The following is a 19626-nucleotide window of genomic DNA, read 5'->3' as shown; positions in this document are numbered from 1 at the left end:
GACAAGGGGACAGTGACATTGGGATGGATTTGGGGACAGTGACATTGGGATGGACTTGGGTGGGGATGCTCAGCCCTGTGGGTCCCTCTTGAGCCCTGGAGCTGGGGATGTCCCTGCTCCTCACCTCTCGACACAAACAGCAGAGTTTGCTCAGTTTGGGGAAGAGCAGCCAGAGAAATGATTCAGATCAGGGTTTTGGATGGCAGGAGTTGCACTGGTGTCCCTGGGAGCTGGAGGAAAGGCTGCTCTGAGTTCTGAGGCCAGGCTGGACAGGGCTTGGAGTACCCTGGTCTAGTGGAGGTGTTCCTGCCATGGCAGGGGGTGGAATGAGCTGGGCTTTAAGGTCCCTTCCAACCCAAACCATTCTGAGATTCTCTGATTTCCTGGTGAAAACTGCTGTTAAAACCAGGTGATGATTGTTAATATCAATTTGCTAATACATGGATGAATTTCAACTCTGAAAATTGAGGTTTTCTAGAAATGAGGGGGCTTTGTTTAACAGAGAATCTATCCTGCAGAGAAAGTAAATGGTATTTTCTGGAAAAAATCAGAATAAATATAAAAATTACTATAGAAAATGGCAAGTGATAGCATTTACCTCTGAGTTGTTTTGGGGTTTTTAAAATAGCAAATTTTGAAGAATGACAATTGGAATATGGTTCAACCACAGAGGTCTAAGCATTTCTGTAATAAGACATCCTTTGTGATGTGGTTTAGTGGTGGGATCAGTCAAAGGTGATCTTGGAGTTCTTTTCAAACCTAAATGTCTCTGTGAAAGGCAGGAACTACTTGGGAAAGCGGGGCAAAACCTTCCCTTTGACAAATGTCCATCAGTGCAGACCTCTGAGTTACTGAGGAGCTGCATCAGCGAGGAGAATCCCAGTGGGACTTTGTGCCAGAGTTTGACTTTTCCCTGCTCTTTCCCTGACTTTTCCTTGCTCCTTCCCCTGCACAGCTGCTGGCCATGTTCCGGAACCTTCTGGAGCGCCCTGGGATTGCTGAAGTTGTTGCTGACAAGGTCCCTGTCCTGCTCAGCATGTTCAGCACTGCCCTGGACCAGGCCAGGCTCACCTACACCAGGCACACCCAGGCAGGGCTGCAGCTCGGTGGGTGCCATGTCAGGAGGAAAATGGATTTTACAGGAAACTGGATTTAGGCTAATTTAGGGAGGGAAATAATTTGCTTTTGCTAAGGACACCAGAACTTCCCAAATTGGAAAGGTTTTCAGCTTTCCTGGTGGGAAGTGCCTGGGAATGCTCTGTTGGTGCCATTAAAGCAATGCCAATATCCTTTTTTTTAAATGTGCATGTGTGGGTAATGCTGGAAATGCAAAGGGGAGGTGGGAATTTGGGGTTTGATCAGCTTTTTCCAGATTTATTATTCTTGAGAATGCTGGCACAGAAGGGAATAGGTAAATTCCTGTTGGGAAGATTCAGGAAGGCTGTTCTGGAAGTTCTGGGAGAGGCAGCACTGCTGGAACCAGAGCAGGTCAACAAGGGGAGTGGGGAAATGTGTGGAGGACGAGTCCAGCATTTGCTGTGGCTTTGGGGAGTTCTGTTCTGTGGCTCTGAGATGGGATGGTCCCAGCCAGCTCCCAGCCAGAAATCCCTTCCTCAGTGTCCTTGGGAAGCAGAGAATTGCCCCCAGTCTGGTTCCAGGACGTGCCAGGCTTCTCCCCTGATCCCTTATGGCAAATCCACAGGGGGGTTTGTAGGTCACAGACTGTGACTGTGTTCACAGGGGTCTGAGGATGAGGGAAGAGATGAGGATCTGACTCCATGTTTCACAAGGCTGATTTATTATTTTATAATATATATTGCATTAAAACTATACTAAAAGAATAGAAGAAAGGGTTTCATCAGAAGGCTGGCTAAGCTAAGAATAGGAAAGAATGATAACAAAGTCTCTGTCTCAGACTCTCTGTCCAAGCCAGCTGACTGTGATTGGCCATTAATTAGAAACAACCACATGAGCCCAATCCCAGCTGCACCTGTTGCATTCCACAGCAGCAGACAACCATTGGTTATATTTTGTTCCTGAGGCCTCTCAGCTCCTCAGGAGGAAAAATCCTAAGGAAAGGATTTTCCATAAAGATGTCTGTGGCAGCAGATGTCCATGCAGTGACAGAGGCTGGATCAGGGAGGCAGCCTGGCCCAGGGCAGCTCTGTGGGTGCTGTGGGCTTGCAGGGCTGATGGAATGCTGTTCCCCTGTGCCCTGCAGGGTTCCCCCCCCTGCACAAGAACGTCCCTCCCGTGGCCGGAGCGCTGGGCTGGGCGCGGGAGCTGCGGGCGCGGATCCAGGGGCCCTTGGAGCACCTCAGGCACGTCCCAGGGCTGTGAGTGTCTGCTCCAGGTGGGCTGGGACCATCTGGAAACCTCCCTCTGGAGGTTCTCTCTGTGTTGAATGCTATCCAATGGCTGTTGTCATTATAGTGCAGGAGTTCTATTGTCATTACATTGCAAGGGTTCCATATTGCTGGAGTTTTGTACCTGCCTGATGTTTCTTGTAGGCAGCTCCTCTAGGCACTGATTCTTCCCTGTCCTCACAGCAGCCAACTGACTCCAGTTCCCCTCAACTAAATAATCCACTCTTTTGTAACACTCTACTTATTGGCTACAGCTGTGGCCTGTTAAACTCCTGCTTCCAATAGGCCTGCTCCTAATCTTTAATTATTAACCCAGCTGCAACTCTTTAGGGGGTAAGATTACTTTCTATACTACCTTTATTTACTTCTATTCTATAAGATTACTTTCTATACCACCTTTATTTACTTCTATTCTATAAGATTACTTTCTATACCACCTTTATTTACTTCTATTCTATAAGATTACTTTCTATACTACCTTTATTTACTTATATTCTATCTCCCTACAACTGGCTGTAGCTGAAGCAGTCCTTAGTGAGGAGGTGCCCTGGAGCCATTCACTTCCCTGCCATCTTGGTTTTTTTGAAGAAGTTTTGTAATTGGATGGGTTATTAAGTGATGAGAGGCACAGTGGGACAGTAGATAGGCCCCTCAGCTTTTAACAGAGCCCTAGGTTGTAATTAAAATAGATATTGCAACCTTTCCCACTGTAATTCCTCCAGGACCTGGTTGGGAGCAGCCCAGCTCTTGGGTGCTGGCAGAAGATAACTTTCTGAGCATTAAACAAAGGAACAATCACCCAAGATCAAGAGAACAAACCAGGGCTGGAATTCTCATGGTTCCTGCATTGAGCATTGATTTTACCCCTCTGTGAAGAGCAGTTAAAGACAAATCCTTCAGCAGGGTGGTGTGAGGCTGTTTCCCATGTGCAACTTGAGAGGGAGAAAGGATTGAAAAGGAAAAATGAAGATATGTGTATATATAGATTTATATATACTATATTAACTATATAGTATGTTATTGCATACATTTTATTTTTCTTCTATACATTATATGGAAATACATTTTATACATTATAGAAACAGTCATTCTCACAGCTGTGACCTGCATAAAACTGTCACAGAAAGCTTTCAAGGGTTAAATGTTCAAAAGTGATGCTTGGTAACTGATTTTTCCAGCAGCCCTGGGTCTTTCTCCCATCGCAGCTGCTTCTCCCCATTTTACAGCAGGGAAACACCTGAGAGAGAGCCCAGGGGGCTGGGCAGCCTTGGGCAGGGAGAGGATTTGGGGTGAAATCCAGGATTTGGGGTGAAATCCAGGCAGACTGTGCCTGCAGACTGTGGGGGACCTTGGGAAGGGAGAAATGCAGATGGCAGCCCCCAGGACTAAAGGTGATGAAAGTGAATTATCAAAGTGAAAGATAAGATAAGATAAGAAACCCCTGTCTGTTGTGCTGCCAGGAGCTTGGACTCTGCCCGTGGAAGAATGGTGGTGCAGAAATATGAAGAAATGATCCAGCTGCTCGACAGGTACAGGGGGCAGAGGAAAGCTTCCCCTCCCCTGAGCCACCTTCCAGAACGTTTGGCAGCCCAAGGCTTGGGAATGTCCCTTTGCAAGCCCCAGGGAATTCCCTGCCTGGAGAGGAGCAGGGAGCTGGCCCTGGGTACCACAGGTTTGCTGGGATGGCTTCAAGTGAGAATCCTGCAGGGGGACCAGGGGCATGGATGGGTTTTGAAGATTCCTTCACATTTTTCAGTCCTCAGAGTGGTCTTGGCTTCCACTCAGTTACAGCTGCACCCTCTGGTGTGATAACTGTGTGGTGCAAGTTTCTCTCTTCTGGCAGGTATCAGGAAAAGCTGTATTTGGACTGGTCCCAGTCAGTCTCAGAGAAATCCCAGTACAACCTGGCTCAGCCTCTCATCCGGCGAGAGGCGCAGAGCAAACTGATCAGGGTCAACTTTGATCCCCAGGTAAGAGCTGCTGCCCCTGGGCTCTCCTGCCCCCCAGGACGTGTCCCCAAGCTGTGGGGGACACCTGGGGGGGTTCTCTGTGCTCTGTGGAGCCCCTCCCAGGGGAGTAACAAGGCTCTACCATAGATCTGCTCTGCCTAAATACCAGCACTGAGTTTGAGCAGAGCAAATTCTGGTTAAAGGCAGTGGCAGAAGTCCCTCAGAGCCAGAGGTGTGGCTGCTGTCAGCAAGTCCACACCACAGTGGTTGATACTGGTGTGGGGAGTGATGAGACATCATCTACAGACACACATTCATGTTGTGTGTACCTGAAACATGAGCTGCAAAGGGTGTGAAAAACCCAGGGAAGGTTTGTTTTGTGGCTCCAGAAATCCTTGATAGAAAGTGGCACCAGAAGGAGTTGGGTCAGTGGGTTTGAGGCCATGGTGCTATTTTTAAATTATTTTTTTTTATACCAATCATCTCAGCAAACCAAGAGAACTGGAGCCATCTTCTCTTTCACTTTGATAATGGCCAATGGCTCTGGCAGAACAACATTGCTGGGACTTGTGATGGGGCTCAGCCTCCATCTGAGAGGGGAAGCACAGGGATGGGGATGACTGAGAGCACCAGAGGTGATGGTGACTTTTAGAGGCTGCTTTGGTGCTTAACAGAGCCAGAGATCAATGGGAAACAGGCCAGGAGCTGTCCAGGCCCTTTCCAGCTTGCTGCTTTGGGAATAAATCAGCAGGACCAGCAGAAGGGGTTGGAGCGAGTTCCAGGAGCTGGCAGGGCTGTGCTGACCAGCAGGAACCCCTGTGATGGTCAAAAGGGGCTGGAGAGAATTCCAGGAGCTGGGAGGGCTGTGCTGAGCAGCAGAACCTGCTGTGATGCTCAGAAGGGGTTGCAGGGAGTTCCAGGAGCTGGCAGGGCTGTGCTGACCATCAGGAACCCCTGTGATGGTCAGAACAGGTTGGAGGGGGTTTCAGGAGCTGGTAGGGCTGTGCTGACCAACAGGAACCCCTGTGATGCTCAGAAGGGTTGCAGGGAGTTCCAGGAGCTGGCAGGGCTGTGCTGACCATCAGGAACCCCTGTGATGCTCAGAAGGGGTTGGCAGGGCTGTGCTGAGCAGCAGGAACATCCTGTGATGGTCAGAAGGGGTTGGAGGGAGTTCCAGGAGCTGGAAGGGCTGTGCTGACCAGCAGGAACACCTGTGATGCTCAGAAGGGGCTGGCAGGGCTGTGCTGACCATCAGGAACATCCTGTGATGCTCAGAAGGGTTGGAGGGAGTTCCAGGAGCTGGCAGGGCTGTGCTGACCAGCAGGAACCCCTGTGATGCTCAGAAGGGGTTGCAGTGAGTTCCAGGAGCTGGGAGGGCTGTGCTGACCAACAGGAACCCCTGTGATGCTCAGAAGGGGTTGCAGTGAGTTCCAGGAGCTGGGAGGGCTGTGCTGAGCAGCAGAACCTGCTGTGATGCTCAGAAGGGGCTGGCAGGGCTGTGCTGACCATCAGGAATCCCTGTGATGGTCAGACGGGGCTGGCAGGGCTGTGCTGACCATCAGGAACCCCTGTGATGCTCAGAAGGGGCTGGCAGGGCTGTGCTGACCAGCAGGAACCCCTGTGATGGTCAGAAGGGGTTGGAGGGGGTTCCAGGAGCTGGAAGGGCTGTGCTGACCATCAGGAATCCCTGTGATGCTCAGACGGGGCTGGCAGGGCTGTGCTGACCATCAGGAACCCCTGTGATGCTCAGAAGGGGCTGGCAGGGCTGTGCTGACCATCAGGAACCCCTGTGATGCTCAGAAGGGGCTGGCAGGGCTGTGCTGACCATCAGGAACCCCTGTGATGCTCAGAAGGGGCTGGCAGGGCTGTGCTGACCATCAGAGCCCCTTGTGATGGTCAGAACAGGTCGGAGGGGGTTTCAGGGGCCGTGCTGAGCCCGGCTCTGTCCTTGCCTCCCCAGCTGGTGGCCGTGCTCAGGGAGGTGAGCTACCTGAGGGGCAGCGGGGCAGGAGCCATCCCCCCAGCCGCAGCTGAGCTCCATTCCTGCAAGGAATCCCTCTGGCAGCTGGTGGCCAGCCTGGAGCTGATGGGGAACAGCTACAACAAGGTCCTGAGGTCCGTGCTGGAGGTGGAACATCCTCTGGTGCAGGGCCAGCTGCAGGACATCGACCTGAAGCTGAGGGAGGCAGAAGAAACGCTGACCTGGAGGACAGAGGGTGAGCTGGCTCTGTGTGATCCTGGTTTTCCCAGCTTTTACAGAGATGAGGCAACGGGGAGGTGTTTTAAAAGATTTTATTTCATTATCAGTTCCGATGAATAGTGAGACATAAGGGATGTAAAACTCAACTTCATTCCATCAGAAGCCAACCCATTTCCTGGTTGCCATACCTTAAAGATGTTTTTAGGCCTATTAGCTTTTGCCCCACAATGCTGCTGTTACTTCTAACACCAACCACCTGTATTTTTACCTATATTTAACACCAATCACCTATATTCTAACCTATATTTTTACCTATTTTTAACCTATATTTTTACCTATATTTAACACCAATCACCTGTATTTTTACCTGTATTTTTACCTGTATTTTTACCTGTATTTTTACCTGTATTTAACACCAATCACCTATATTCTAACCTATATTTTTACCTATTTTTTAACCTATATTTTTACCTATTTTTAACACCAATCACCTGTATTTTTACCTATATTTTTACCTGTATTTTTACCTGTATTTTTACCTATATTTAACACCAATCACCTATACTTTTACCTATATTTTAACCTATATTTAACACTAATCACCTATGTTTTAACCTATATTTAACACAAATGACCTATATTTTTGCCTATATTTAATACCAATCCCCTATATTTTTGCCCTACATCATGCTACAGTGCATTTTCACAGTTCTAATTCTCTAAAATATCTGGTCTTTTTGCAAGGCAACGTTGTTTAAAACTTTTTTCCAGTTCAATCTCTCTCTCCACAATGTCACCTCTATTCCATGGCCTTCCTAAGCCAGCACACCTTATCTCAGAGTTTGCACACAGGTGTACAAGGCTGTGGCAGCTTTCAGTCAGGTTTTGAGAATTCTTCACAAGCCCATTTCCCACAGTGTGACACCTGGGGCTCCTCCTGCTCCCTGGTTCCCAGTGGCAATTCCCAGTAGGACAGGGCTCTCTCTGCTGTATCCAGCACTGGGAGGATGAGGAGCAGCTCCTGATGTGTTTTTTCCTTCCCACATCCCCTTGATGCCCTGGGGCTGTGGGCAGGATCCTGCTCCCTCAGGTTTAGCCCAGGCTGTGGGGAGGAGAGGCTCTGGTGGTCCCTGCTGAGCCTTGTTGGGGTGGGGTGTGGTGGTGTTTACAGGGGCCTCAGGACGAGAGAAGAGATGAGAATCTTGACTTTGTTTCAGAAGGCTGATTTATTATTTTATTTTATATATATATATATATATATATATATATACATATTATACTATATTATATTGTGTTTGTTATATTTATTATACTTATTATATTTATTATATTATACTGTATCATAGTATAGTATATCACATAGTATATGATATCATAGTATATCATAGTATATTATACTATATTATATTATATCCTAGTATATTATAGTATATTAAAACTATATTACAAGAATAGAAGAAATTATTTCATTAGAAGGTTAGCAAGGAATGGAAAAAGAATGGAATCAGAATGATAATCAAATTTAGTGACTGACCAGGCAGTCTGAGACAGCTGGACTGTGATTGGTTATTAATTAAAAACAACCACATGAGGCCAATCACAGATGCATCTGTTGCACTCTACAGCAGCAGATAATCGTTGGTTACATTTTGTTTCTGAGGCTTTTCAGCTTCTCAGGAGAAAAAAATCTTGGCAAAGGGATTTTTCAGAAAATATCATAACTACAGTAGGGGAGAGGTAGAGGTGGCTCTGCTGCTCCAGGTGGTGAATCTCTTACCTTAAGGATGAGTGAGAAACAGGTGAGATCACGGGGAAAAGGTCTAAAGGAGAGAACAGCAGGGCTTGTCCCAGCAGCTCTGGCAATGGAGGCTCAACCATCTCGTTTTCCCCAGGTGTCTGGGATCGCATCTCCGGGCTGGTGGGTGATGTCTGTGACCTGGAGCAGAGGGTGCAGAAGGCCAAGGACAACGTTGGGGAGATGCAGAGCATCGTGCACTCGTGGGGGTCGCCCATGCTGGAGAGGAGGGACGCCAAGAGGGAGGCGGTGCTGGGCCTGGAGGAGTGCCAGGAGCGCCTGGAGAGGAGCTACAGCCTGGTCAGCCAGGGTGGGCACAGGATCCACTCCCTGCTGAAGGTGAGGGGGCACCTGCAGGGCTGGGCACCTCCTCAGGGGCTCCGTGTTGTCCCTGTGGTACTGAAAAGGTCCAGAGTGCATTGCCTGAAATGAACTCCCTGAACCCTTCTAAGGACCTGCCCCGGGGTGAATTGGTGCTGCCTGGGAGGGTGGGGTGTGGGGCTGGCTGGGCTCCCAGCCCCGGGCAGGACCAGCAGCAGCTCCAGCCCAGGAAGGGTCTGGCTGAAGCCCTGGCTGCTGGAGAGCCACTAGAGGGGAGTGGTGCATCGGGATTGGGATGCTGCTCCCAGGAAAAATCCCCTCTGAGGCGCTCACCTGGGAACAGAGGCTGGAGCTGACCCTGTGGTTTCAGGCTCTGTTCCTCTGTGCAGCAGGAGGTGATGCTGAGCACCCCAGGAGAAGCTGGAGAGCCACTAGAGGGGAGTGGTGCATCGGGATTGGGATGCTGCTCCCAGGAAAAATCCCATTTTAGGTGCTCACCTGGGAACAGAGGCTGGAGCTGACCCATTGGTTTCAGGCTCTGTCCCTCTGTGCAGCAGGAGGTGATGCTGAGCACCCAGGGAGAAGCTGAGTGACAGGAGAGAAACTCTGTCCCAAACCTTGGTGCTTTCTCAGCAGTTTTGCCACAGCTCAGAGTCCTCTGCAGGCCAGGAGAAAGCCCAGAGCTCTGCCCCTCACCTGCCTGGAGCCAGGTGTTGTGCATGTCAGGGACAGCCCCTGGCCTGGAGGAGATGGGTTATGGGCCAGCCCTCTCCTGAGGGCATGTCTGGCCTTGGACTCTGAAGAGAACCAGATGGGTTCATCAGGATGGGGCTTGAGACCCCCAGTTCTCCCTGCCCCAGGGGTGCAAAGCAGCCCCAAGTCCCATGGCCTCAAAGAAGAGGGAGGAAAACATGTGGAAGACCTTCTAAGGCTCTTGTGCCCTCCATTTTCACCTTGAAGTGTTCCTGGAGACCACGCAGCCCTCGACAGGAGCAAATTGCGGCCATGCCCCAGTGGGAAGATCCACCTCCCTGAGGCTGACACTGCTGTGCTGCCCTTGGCTGTGGGGCAGTGGTGCCTTCACAAAGCATCAACTTCAGCATCAGCACCTCCTTACCCATGCTTAGTGAACCCTGTATTACAGGCAAGGAGGAGTTTGGGGCACACTCAGCCCTGCTGTGTGTGAAGGAATCTTTGTCTTCCAGGAAAACCAGAGCCTCCTACGTGCAGAGCCAGCCTCTGATGCCTGGAAGGTGTATTTGGATTATGTGGATGAGATAGTCCTGGGTGGACTCTTCACTGCCATTGAGTGCTCCCTGAAATACCTCCTGGAGAACACAGGTGACACCTGGCTCCTGTCCCCTGGCTGCAGGGGCTGCTCAGCCTCTCCAAGGGGACATCTCTGGTTGTGATCCCTCATTCTCAGTGCTTGTTCTCTTCTTCCTGCCCTCTCCAAGGGGACATCTCTGGCTCTGCTCTCTCATTCTCAGTGCTTGTTCTCTTCTTCCTGGCTTTCCCCTGGCTCTGGAGGAAAGCAGTTGTTCTCTTTTTCCTGGCCTCTCCAAGGGGACATCTCTGGTAGTGCTCCCTCATTCTCAGTGCTTGTTCTCTTCTTCCTGGCCTCTCCAAGGGGACATCTCTGGCTGTGCTCCCCTCATTCTCAGTGCTTGTTCTCTTCTTCCTGCCCTCTCCAAGGGGACATCTCTGGTTGTGCTCCCCTCATTCTCAGTGCTTGTTCTCTTTTTCCTGGCCTCCCTCTGGCACTGGAGCCTCCAGGAAGGGAGGGTGACTCCAGCTCTGGTCACTGCTCAGGGGGAGGGATGGAGGTGACTGCGCTGTCTGCAAGGGTTAATGGAGAGAGACACCTGAGGCTTCTCCCACACCTGTGCTTGGACATCAGTCACCTCCCACCCTCCCATGCCCAAAGCAGCCGGGTGGCACCATCCTTCCTCTGTGGGGAGGCTCAAGAGCCACTTCTGCTCCTGAAAGGCACCAAACAAAGCCCTCAGTCCCTGAGCATTAGTCCTGGGCAGAGGTGAGCTGGGCTCAGGAGTCCCCAGCCCAGCCCTCCTTGCTCTGCTGAGAGCAGCTTGTGTGCAGCTGAAGCACATCCCCAGGAACGCTTCCCTTCTGGATGTGAGGCACAATGAGCCGGAGAATTGCAGGCAGTTCTTCACCATCTTGTTAAAAACTTGCCTAGGTTGTCACATTTGCATCTGGCTTCAGTTTCTGGTTGCTATTTGGGGTTTTTTTGCATGCTTTTCACCACTAAATTAAAGAGACACTTGGTTCCTGTTGTTTTTCTCCTCTGCAAGCACTTCCATGCTGGCATTGTTCAGCTCTCACACTCCCTCTGCATTACCTGAAGAGCCTTTCCTCCTCAGGGTGTTTTCTGCTCCTTACATCACTTGTGTCTCACCTGTTCCCCACTGGTTTTGGTGGTTAGCACAGCACAGCTGGTTTGCCAACACCTCCATGGGTTGTGCAGGCCCCAGTGAGTGTGTGTGTGCCACCACACCCTCCTGCTGTCCCTGCAGGCCATGTGGCACCTTGTAATAGGACCTCAGTGCCTCGAGATTCCTTGAAAAAGACCCTGACATCTCTGTTCTTCCCTACCAGATCCCAAGGCAGGGCTCGCTCCCCTCTTTGAGGTGCAGCTGGATTTGGTGATCCCAGATTTGGTGTTTCGCCCTCCCTTGGACCCTGGCGCCAGGGATGGCTTCTGTGACATGGTGGAAAGTCTTCTCCAGGGCATCTTCCACATCTCCTCGCTGGTGCCCCGGCTGGCTGCACACCGTGGCTTCTGCCACTACCAGGTCTGTGCTCTGGGGCTCCCCCGGGCTGGGGGAAGTGAGGAGGTGCCATGTGCTCCCACCTCACTGTGCTCTCCTCTCCCGTCCCTCTCCACTCTCTCCTTTCTCTTCTCTGCCTTCTCCCCTCTTCTCTCTTCCCTTTCTCTCATCTCTCCTTTCTCTCCTCTTTCCCCTCTCTCTTCTCCCATTTTCTTCTTTCTCCTTTCCTTCTTCTTCTCTTTCTCCTTTCCCTTCTTCTTTTCTCCTTCTCTCTCCTTTCCCTCCTTCTTCTTTTCTCCTTTCCCTCTTCTTCTTTTCTCCTTTCCCTCTTCTTCTTTTCTCCTTTCCCTCCTTCTTCTTTTCTCCTTTCCCTCTTCTTCTTTTCTCCTTTCCCTCTTCTTCTTTTCTCCTTTCCCTTCCTTCTCTCTCCTTTCCCTTCCTTCTTTTCTCCTTTCCCTTCCTTCTTTTCTCCTTCCCCTTCTTTTCTCCTTCCCCTTCTTTTCTCCTTCCCCTTCTTTTCTCCTTCCCCTTCTTTTCTCCTTCCCCTTCTTTTCTCCTTTCCCTTTTCCTCTCTCCTTTCCCTTCCTCCTCTCTCCACTCTCCCTTCTCCTCCATTTCCCCTCTCCCCTCCTCCCTGTGCCCACCAGGCTGCCCTGGAGGCCATGCCCTCGCTGTGCTCGTGCCGCCAGGAGCTGCTGGCCCGGGCTCAGGCAGCTGCCACCGCGTGCCGCGAGCACTGCGCGGGGCTGGAGCAGCGCTTCTGTCACCTCCTGGCCCAGGACAGCAGGGAGCTGGGCCACCACCTCCTGGCCCAGGACAGCAGGGAGCTGGGCCACCACCTCCTGGCCCAGGACAGCAGGGAGCTGGGCCACCACCTCCACGTCCCCATGCCCATAGACATCGATGGCCACGGCATCCCCGAGGCACCAGCCACGCTGCAGCAGTTCAGAGAGCAGCTGGGCTCCTATGAGCAGCTCTACGAGGAGGTGGCTCGAATGCAGCCCCTCTGCACCTTCCAGGGCTGGCTGAGGCTGGATGTGAGGCCCTTCAAGGCAGCCTTGCTCAATGAGATTAAAAGGTGGAGCTTGGTGTTCAAGCAGCACCTCCTGGACCATGTCACGCACAGGTGAGGGTTGGTTCTGCCTCTGATCGTGGAATTTCTCTTGTCTGGGCTGGGCTGTGTCATTTCCCACTCATGGCCAAAGGATAGAGAATCATGGAATACCTTTCCCTTCTTCTTGTCTTTCTCCTTTCCCCTGGGTTGGAAGGGATCCACAAGGACCACCCAGTGCAGCTCCTGGCCCTGCACAGGCACCCAAACAATCCCACCCTGGGCATCCCTGGGAGCATTGTCCACATGCTCCTGGAGCTCTGGCAGCCTCAGAGCTGTGACGACCTCCAGAGCTAATACAGGAGCAAGAGAAAGGCCCGTGCTGCACAGCAGGTCCATCCCAGTGCTGAGTCTTCCATGCCCTGGTCTCTGCTTGTGTGTGAGCTGGGAGCAGTGGCAATCCTTGGTGCCCTGACATCCCTGGGACCTGATGTAGGGTGTTAGACAGTGTGTGTTTGCCCAAGGTGTGTGTTTTGCTCCTCCTGAGCCAAATAATCCCATCTCTGCCAGGGCTCTGGCCTTGCTTGACTGGATTTGATGGTGGCCATCAGTAAATCTGCATTAATGGTGTGAGGTTTCTAACAGCCCATGATTCAGGTGGCCTGGCATGAGCAGTCATGGGGAGGTGTCGTGGAGCAGTTTGGGCTCCAACTTTTGCATTACCACGTGTTCCTTGCTCTGAAGAGCTGCTCTGGTCTGTGCAGGACCGTGCCCTGGGTGATTTATTGGTCACAACTGAAGGTTGTCCTAGGTTCTGGGTGCTCCCAGGGGAGTGCTCCCAGGCAGCTGAAGAGGAGGCTGCTGCGTGGGGTGGTGATGTGATCTCTGGTGTGCTTTTCAGCACCATAAATCTGTCTGATAATTTCTTTGCACAGAGGTTTAGTGTGGCAGAGAATGAGCATTTAGGAGCTGCTATTGAGAGTCCCTGAGTCAGCAGTTTAGTCTTTATTAGGTGAAGTGTTTAAGGATACTTTTAGTCCCAGCAGCATCCATTTAAGCAGGCACTTAAGAAGTGTTTTGAGAGCCAGGAGCCCAGTGCTCCTCTGCTGAAAGTGCCCAGTCGCTGGTGAGGTTAAGAACAGGATAAGCAGGTGAGGAAACATGCCCCAAACTCTCCTGTCTGTGATGGTTTATGGCTCAAGGGCTTTGAGAGACAGGGATCTTAATTTTAAAGACCTGGAGGGTTTTTTTTTTCCTCCCACAAATGTACAGTTGCTTTTCTAAACTGCTGTGAATTTGCATCACCTGCAGGAGGGAGCTGCCCTGTGAAGAGAGGCAGTGCATGAAGGACAATCCCTGTTGGTTACAGCTTTGAAACGTGTCAGGTTCACCTGGGGAGCTTGGATTCCTGTAGTGGAAGAGATGGGGTGAAAACCATCACAGGATCCCAGAGTGGTTTGGGCTGGAAGGGATCTTAGAGCCCACCCAGTGCCACCCCTGCCATGGCAGGGACACCTCCCACTGTCCCAGGCTGCTCCCAGCCCTGTCCAGCCTGGCCTTGGACATTTCCAGGGATCCAGGGGCAGCCACAGCTGCTCTGGGCACCCCATGCTGGTGTCCCCCAACCCTCCCAGTAAAAACTGGGACAGTAAAACCTGTGCTCTGACAGCCCCCCTGAGATCCCTGTCTCTGTTCAGGCACTCTGTCTCCAACTTGAGAAGTCCCAACTTGTCTTTCTGCTCCTCGGAGGAACCTGTACAACATTCAGGGACCTTTGAGCAGGAATTCCAGTTCTGAGGCTGGAATATTAACTCCAGAGGAGCTGGGACAATAATAATTCCAGGGGAGCTGCCCTCACCCTGTGCTTCCTCCCCTGCTTTGTGCTCTGCAGCTTGGCTGACCTGGACGAGTTCATCCAAACTGCTGAGAGAGGTCTGAGCAGAAAGGTGGAGAGAGGTGACTACAGTGGCTTGGTGGAGGTCATGGGTCACCTGCTGGCTGTGAAGGAACGTCACAGTGCCACTGATGCCATGTTTGAGCCCCTGAAGGAGACCATTGAGCTGCTGAGGACCTATGAGCAGCAGCTGCCTGAGGAAGTCCACCAGCAGCTGGAGGTGGGTGAGGGTTTGTGGTGGGCACAGCCCAGGAGCAGAAGGCAAAGGGGGCAGGAGTGGAGGAGCATCCCAAGCATATTCAAGGCTCCCTGTCATTAGAGGGCCTCATTGGGCAGCGTTTTGCTATTGCAGGATGTGCCTTAGTAGCTCTAAATGTTGAGATTTTTTTTCTTTTAAAGCAGAGATTAAGCCTTTTGTTATGTGTGAAAAACATGGAATTGCCTGCTCCAACTCCCAGTGATTGCTCTTGAAAAAAAATTAATGCATTTTCAGATCCATCTGTTAATTAGGTGGAATTATAATTATTTTTAAATAAGCTGGTTCTTGGCAGCTATGGAGATGGGGAGGATAATGTTGGCAGAGGAGCTGCCTTCCCACAGGACTTCAGTTCTCCTCTGGGTCGAGACCACCAGATCTGCTTTACCCAGAGGACATCCCTGGGAGCAGGTTGTGAAAATATTTTGGCATCTTTCCACATCTGGCTCTCATGAGTCAGTTCTTTGGGAATTCCTTTCTTTTCTGCAAAGGGGACCATGAGAAGGTTGTAAGAGATGGTGAGTGTTGGGGGACAGAGACAAGCCCTGCCAGCTGTGTCTTATCCACCACAAAACCCAGTCCTGTGGGGAGCCCAGCCCCACTAAACCCCCCTGCCTGGGAGCTGCTGGGGTGTTCCTGCTTGTGCAAATACCTTCAAATACCTGATTTACTTTGCTGAGAGAAGAAATGAGGGTGTGGAGCAGGAGCAGCCATCCAGATGCAGGAGACAGCCAAAGAATTGTTCTTTTTGGCGAGTGACAGCAATGTTTGTGCGTGAATGATTCATTCCCTCCTGTATGCAGTGGGAAAAGCAGAAGTTCCTCCAGGCTCCTCTCCCTCCCTGGAGATGGATGGGCTGGAGCTGCTGCTGGGGAGGAAGAGAAGGAGGCAGTTCTGTGTGTGGTCATTGATTTCTGCTGAGGCTGTGGTGAAAAATGCCAGGAGGAGACCCCTCAGGAGGGGCTGGCCCTGCCCTGGCCATCTCTGCTGCCTCAGAGCTGCCTGCAGCTCCTTCCCTTCTTTCCATTCTGGGTCTCCATTAATTTCCTCAGGAGTGTGAGCTGGGATGGAGAGAAACCCAGAATCTTTCCTATGGGCTTGCACAGCTCATGGAGAGGAGGGGACCCGGGGACAGCAGAGCCCTTGGCAATCATGGAATTGTTAATGTTGGAAAAGACCTTAGGGATGATAAAATCTCACCATCCACCCAGCACCACAACTGTGATCACCACTAAAGCACGTCCCCAGGTGCCACAGCCACAGGGTTTTGAGCACTTCCAGGGATGGTGACTCCACCCCTGCCCTGGGCAGCCTCTTCTGATGCTTTACAACCCTTCCTATGAACTTTTTTCTTCATATCCAATCTAAACCCCCTGAGGCACGACTTGGGCCATCCCAACCACCCTCCCTTGCAGTTTTAGCCACGGGATCTGTGGCTTTTCCCATTCCATGGTTTTCCATGAGCAGATCCCACCCTGCAGAGCCCCTCCTGCCTCCCAGCAGTGTGGCAGCAGCTCTCTGGCCTCAGAGCAAACACAAATCTTCCCAGGCATTTTCCCTGGGGAAAGCTGTGAGAAAGCTCAGAAAAAGAATTAAAACAAATCTTATCTCCACTTGCTGCACCTGTTGCTAGGCAAATGTGGAATGTGTTATGGAGATTTGTTTACCAAAGGGTGGTGGTGTATTGTGTTTGTTGAGATTTTTGTGGGAGGGAGGAATGATGTATTTGATTTTATGTTTTTAGAGGGTTAATCTTTTTATGATGCTATATTATATTAAAGAATACTATACTAAACTATATTAAAGAATACAGAAAGGACACTTACAAAATGCTAAAAAGATAATGAAAATTCTTAACTCTTTTTAGAGTCCCAACACAGCTTGGCCCTGATTGGTCAATGAGTGAAAACAACTCACAACAGAACCCAATAAAACAATTATTTGTGAGTAAACAATCTCTAAACACATTCTAGATGAGCACAACACAAGAGAAACATATAAGATAAGAATTGTTTTCCTTTTTTATGAAGCTTCTCAGTTTCCCAGGAGAAAAGTCCTGAGCAAAGAGATTTTTCAGAAAATGTGAATAGCACAGTGGTGTTTCCTCGGTTGACCAATGAGGTCAAAGCTCTATCAAGCAGGCTAGAAGGGGTTATGGGTTTCTTAAGAATAGAGTAAGAATATAATATAGAAGAATAAAGCAATGCTTCAGTGTCACTGATATATTTCATGAAAAATTCTTTTGCCAGGATTTCTTCTCCTAGGAAGCTGGGAAGCTTCAGCTTCTCATTGTTTTACTCCTCTGGAATGTGATTTGGAGAATTGTTTATCCGGCGTGTGAAATGTTTTTAATTAATGGCCAGTCAGAGTCCAGCTGTGTTGGACTCTCTGAGTCTGCCATGAGATTTTATTATGCATTCTTTTCCAACCTTCTGATGTTTCCTTTCTCTTTCTTTAGTATAGTTTTAGTATAGCGTTTATAACGTATAGCATAACGTAGTATAGTATAATATAATATATTATGATATGATATAACATAATATAATATGATACGATATAACATAATATAACATGACACAACATAACACAATACATAACATAACATAGAACATATATTATAATAATTATATTATACAATACAATATTATATTATACAATATAAGATAAAATATAATATAACATATGATAACAGTATAGTATAACATAGTATAACATATAATATAGTATAGTATAATATAATATAACAGTATAACATAGTATAATATAACATAGTATGGGATATAATATAGTATAGTATAATATAGTATAGTATAATATAGTATAATAAAATATAACATATAACATGATATAATATAACATGATATAATATAACATGATATAATATAACATGATATAATATAACATGATATAATATAACATGATAATACTATACCAGCCTTCTAAAACATGGAGTCAAGATTCTCATCTCTTCCCTCATCCTGAGGACCCTCAAACACCACCCCTGTTCAGCTTTCTGCACCATGGGGTCAGTGCTAATCACTAATCACACAGTGCTAAATACACCATCTGCACCATGGGGTCAGTGCCAATCCCCCTGTGTCAGGGGGACCCAGCAGTGCTGCTGTGCACCATGGGGTCAGTGCCAATCCCCCCTGTGTCAGGGGGACCCAGCAGTGCCACTGTGCACCATGGGGTCAGTGCCAATCCCCCTGTGTCAGGGGGACCCAGCAGTGCTGCTGTGTACCATGGGGTCAGTGCCAATGGGGGACCCAGCAGTGCCACTGTGCACCATGGGGTCAGTGCCAATCCCCCTGTGTCAGGGGGACTCAGCAGTGCCACTGTGCACCATGGGGTCAGTGCCAATCCCCCTGTGTCAGGGGGACCCAGCAGTGCCGCTGTGCCCGCAGGAGCTGCCGGAGAAGTGGGGCCAGGTGAAGAAGCTGGCGGTGGCCGTGAAGCAGCAGGTGGCTCCTCTGCAGGCCGCCGAGGTGACCGCGCTGCGCCAGAGCTGCGCCGCCTTCGACGCCCAGCAGCAGCGGCTCCGCGAGCGCTTCGCCACGGAGGCTCCCTTCAGGTACAGCTCTTCCAGCACCAAGCAGCCTCAGGAACGTTTGAAGGAGCTGGGGTTGTTTGGCCTGTCCTGGGTTTGTTGTGGTTGGTATGGCTTTTGAGGTGTTAAAAGTTTTTTTCCCCAGCTCCATGCTCAAAGGAGAAGTTGGGATTCTTCGGCTTTGGTTTTCAAGGTTGTTTATTTTCTCTTATTTAACACATGCTTTTTTGGATCTGCAGAGGTTTGTTCAGCAGGTCAGGTTGAGGCACACTGACTGCCCTCAGGGTGGTGTTATCTTTTTATACTAAAAACTATGTGTACTTTATTTATAATAATTTTTTAATACTTATCACTTATGTTAGACAGTTTGTGTTTACTCCAAACTAATCTAAAAGTGCTACTTTAGGATCTTTAATGCTACTTTATCACAGCAGAAGATGGAGGACAAGAAGAAGAAAGACTGGACACATCTAGATTCCTCCACCTTGCCTCCTGAACTCCCATTTTAAAAACTTTAAAATTCTACATTTTCACCTGATGATAAATTAACTATCATTCTATTCAAACTCTTGTGGCTTGTAATTCTTTGCACAAAGTTGGTAATTGTTTTTTCCGTGGGTTAAAATGGAAGGCACAGGTGTTTTTGACTCCGTGCCAAGGTCTCTGAGCCCCCTGCCAGGGTCTTGAGTCCTCCAGGACAGCCAGAGGAATGTCCTGGGTTCCAACATGCCTGGAGAAGAGGAGGCTCAGGGGTGCCCTCATTGCTCTCTACACCTTCCTGAAGGGAGGTTGCAGACAGGTGGGGTCGGTCTCTCCCACCAGGCAGCACTGACAGAACCAGAGGACACAGTCTCCAGCTATGTCAGGGAAGGGATAGATTGGTTATTAGGAAGAAATTTTTCACAAAAGAATAATAAAGTATTGGAATGCTCTTCCCAGGGAGGTGGCAGAATCACCATCTCTGGAAGTGTTTAAATAAAGCCTGGACATGGCACTTGGTGCTAGAGTCTGGTTGAGGTGTTAGGGCACAGGTTGGACTCGATGATCTTAGATTTTCCAACCTGATTATTCTGTGATTCTGTGATTCTGAGCCTACAGACAGAAGAGCTCATGCCTGTGATGCCCTGGAGTGGCTACCTAGAAGAGAGACTGGACAGAGGTAGAGAATAAAGTGGGTCTTTATTAAAGGCCTTCCATAGCTTCCCCTTGGACAGCCAAAGCCTCACAGAGGCTGCACCCAGGATGAATAATGGTAACCAGTTTTTCAGACAGAAATAAGTTTGGTCTGTTGGCAGATCAGGGGTTAATCCTCCACTTACATCTTCAGCTAATGAAGTCATATTCCTCACTTTGCTCCCCACAATTCACTTTTGTTTATGCTTTTCTAGGGTGAGGCTGTGGTGTGTCCTTGGATCTCAGGCCCAGAGGGATTGTTCTGTCTGACCAAGATGT

At 49.6% G+C, this 19626-nt stretch overlaps 1 protein-coding gene across 2 annotated transcripts in view; it reads left to right on the top strand.

Annotated features, from left to right (window-relative positions):
* Positions 1-19626, top strand: part of DNAH9 (dynein axonemal heavy chain 9) — a 160828-nt gene that overhangs the window by 11188 nt on the left and 130014 nt on the right. For both annotated transcript variants that reach the window (XR_011683346.1, XM_071452702.1), the window contains exons 9-19: positions 956-1106; positions 2222-2336; positions 3827-3895; positions 4210-4336; positions 6276-6531; positions 8408-8649; positions 9837-9972; positions 11251-11447; positions 12071-12549; positions 14366-14588; positions 18032-18198. Coding sequence is in view for 1 of the 2 variants with exons in the window: in XM_071452702.1 (XP_071308803.1) it covers positions 956-1106; positions 2222-2336; positions 3827-3895; positions 4210-4336; positions 6276-6531; positions 8408-8649; positions 9837-9972; positions 11251-11447; positions 12071-12549; positions 14366-14588; positions 18032-18198 (2162 nt within the window). In the remaining variant the exon portion in view is untranslated. The remainder of the gene's footprint in view (positions 1-955; positions 1107-2221; positions 2337-3826; positions 3896-4209; positions 4337-6275; positions 6532-8407; positions 8650-9836; positions 9973-11250; positions 11448-12070; positions 12550-14365; positions 14589-18031; positions 18199-19626) is intronic.

Source organism: Agelaius tricolor, unplaced genomic scaffold, assembly GCF_023055355.1.
Source record: "Agelaius tricolor isolate 1412-34295 unplaced genomic scaffold, bAgeTri1.0.p SCAF_35, whole genome shotgun sequence".
In the NCBI taxonomy this organism is placed as follows: domain Eukaryota; kingdom Metazoa; phylum Chordata; class Aves; order Passeriformes; family Icteridae; genus Agelaius; species Agelaius tricolor.
This window is presented reverse-complemented; position numbering and strand designations above follow the sequence as displayed.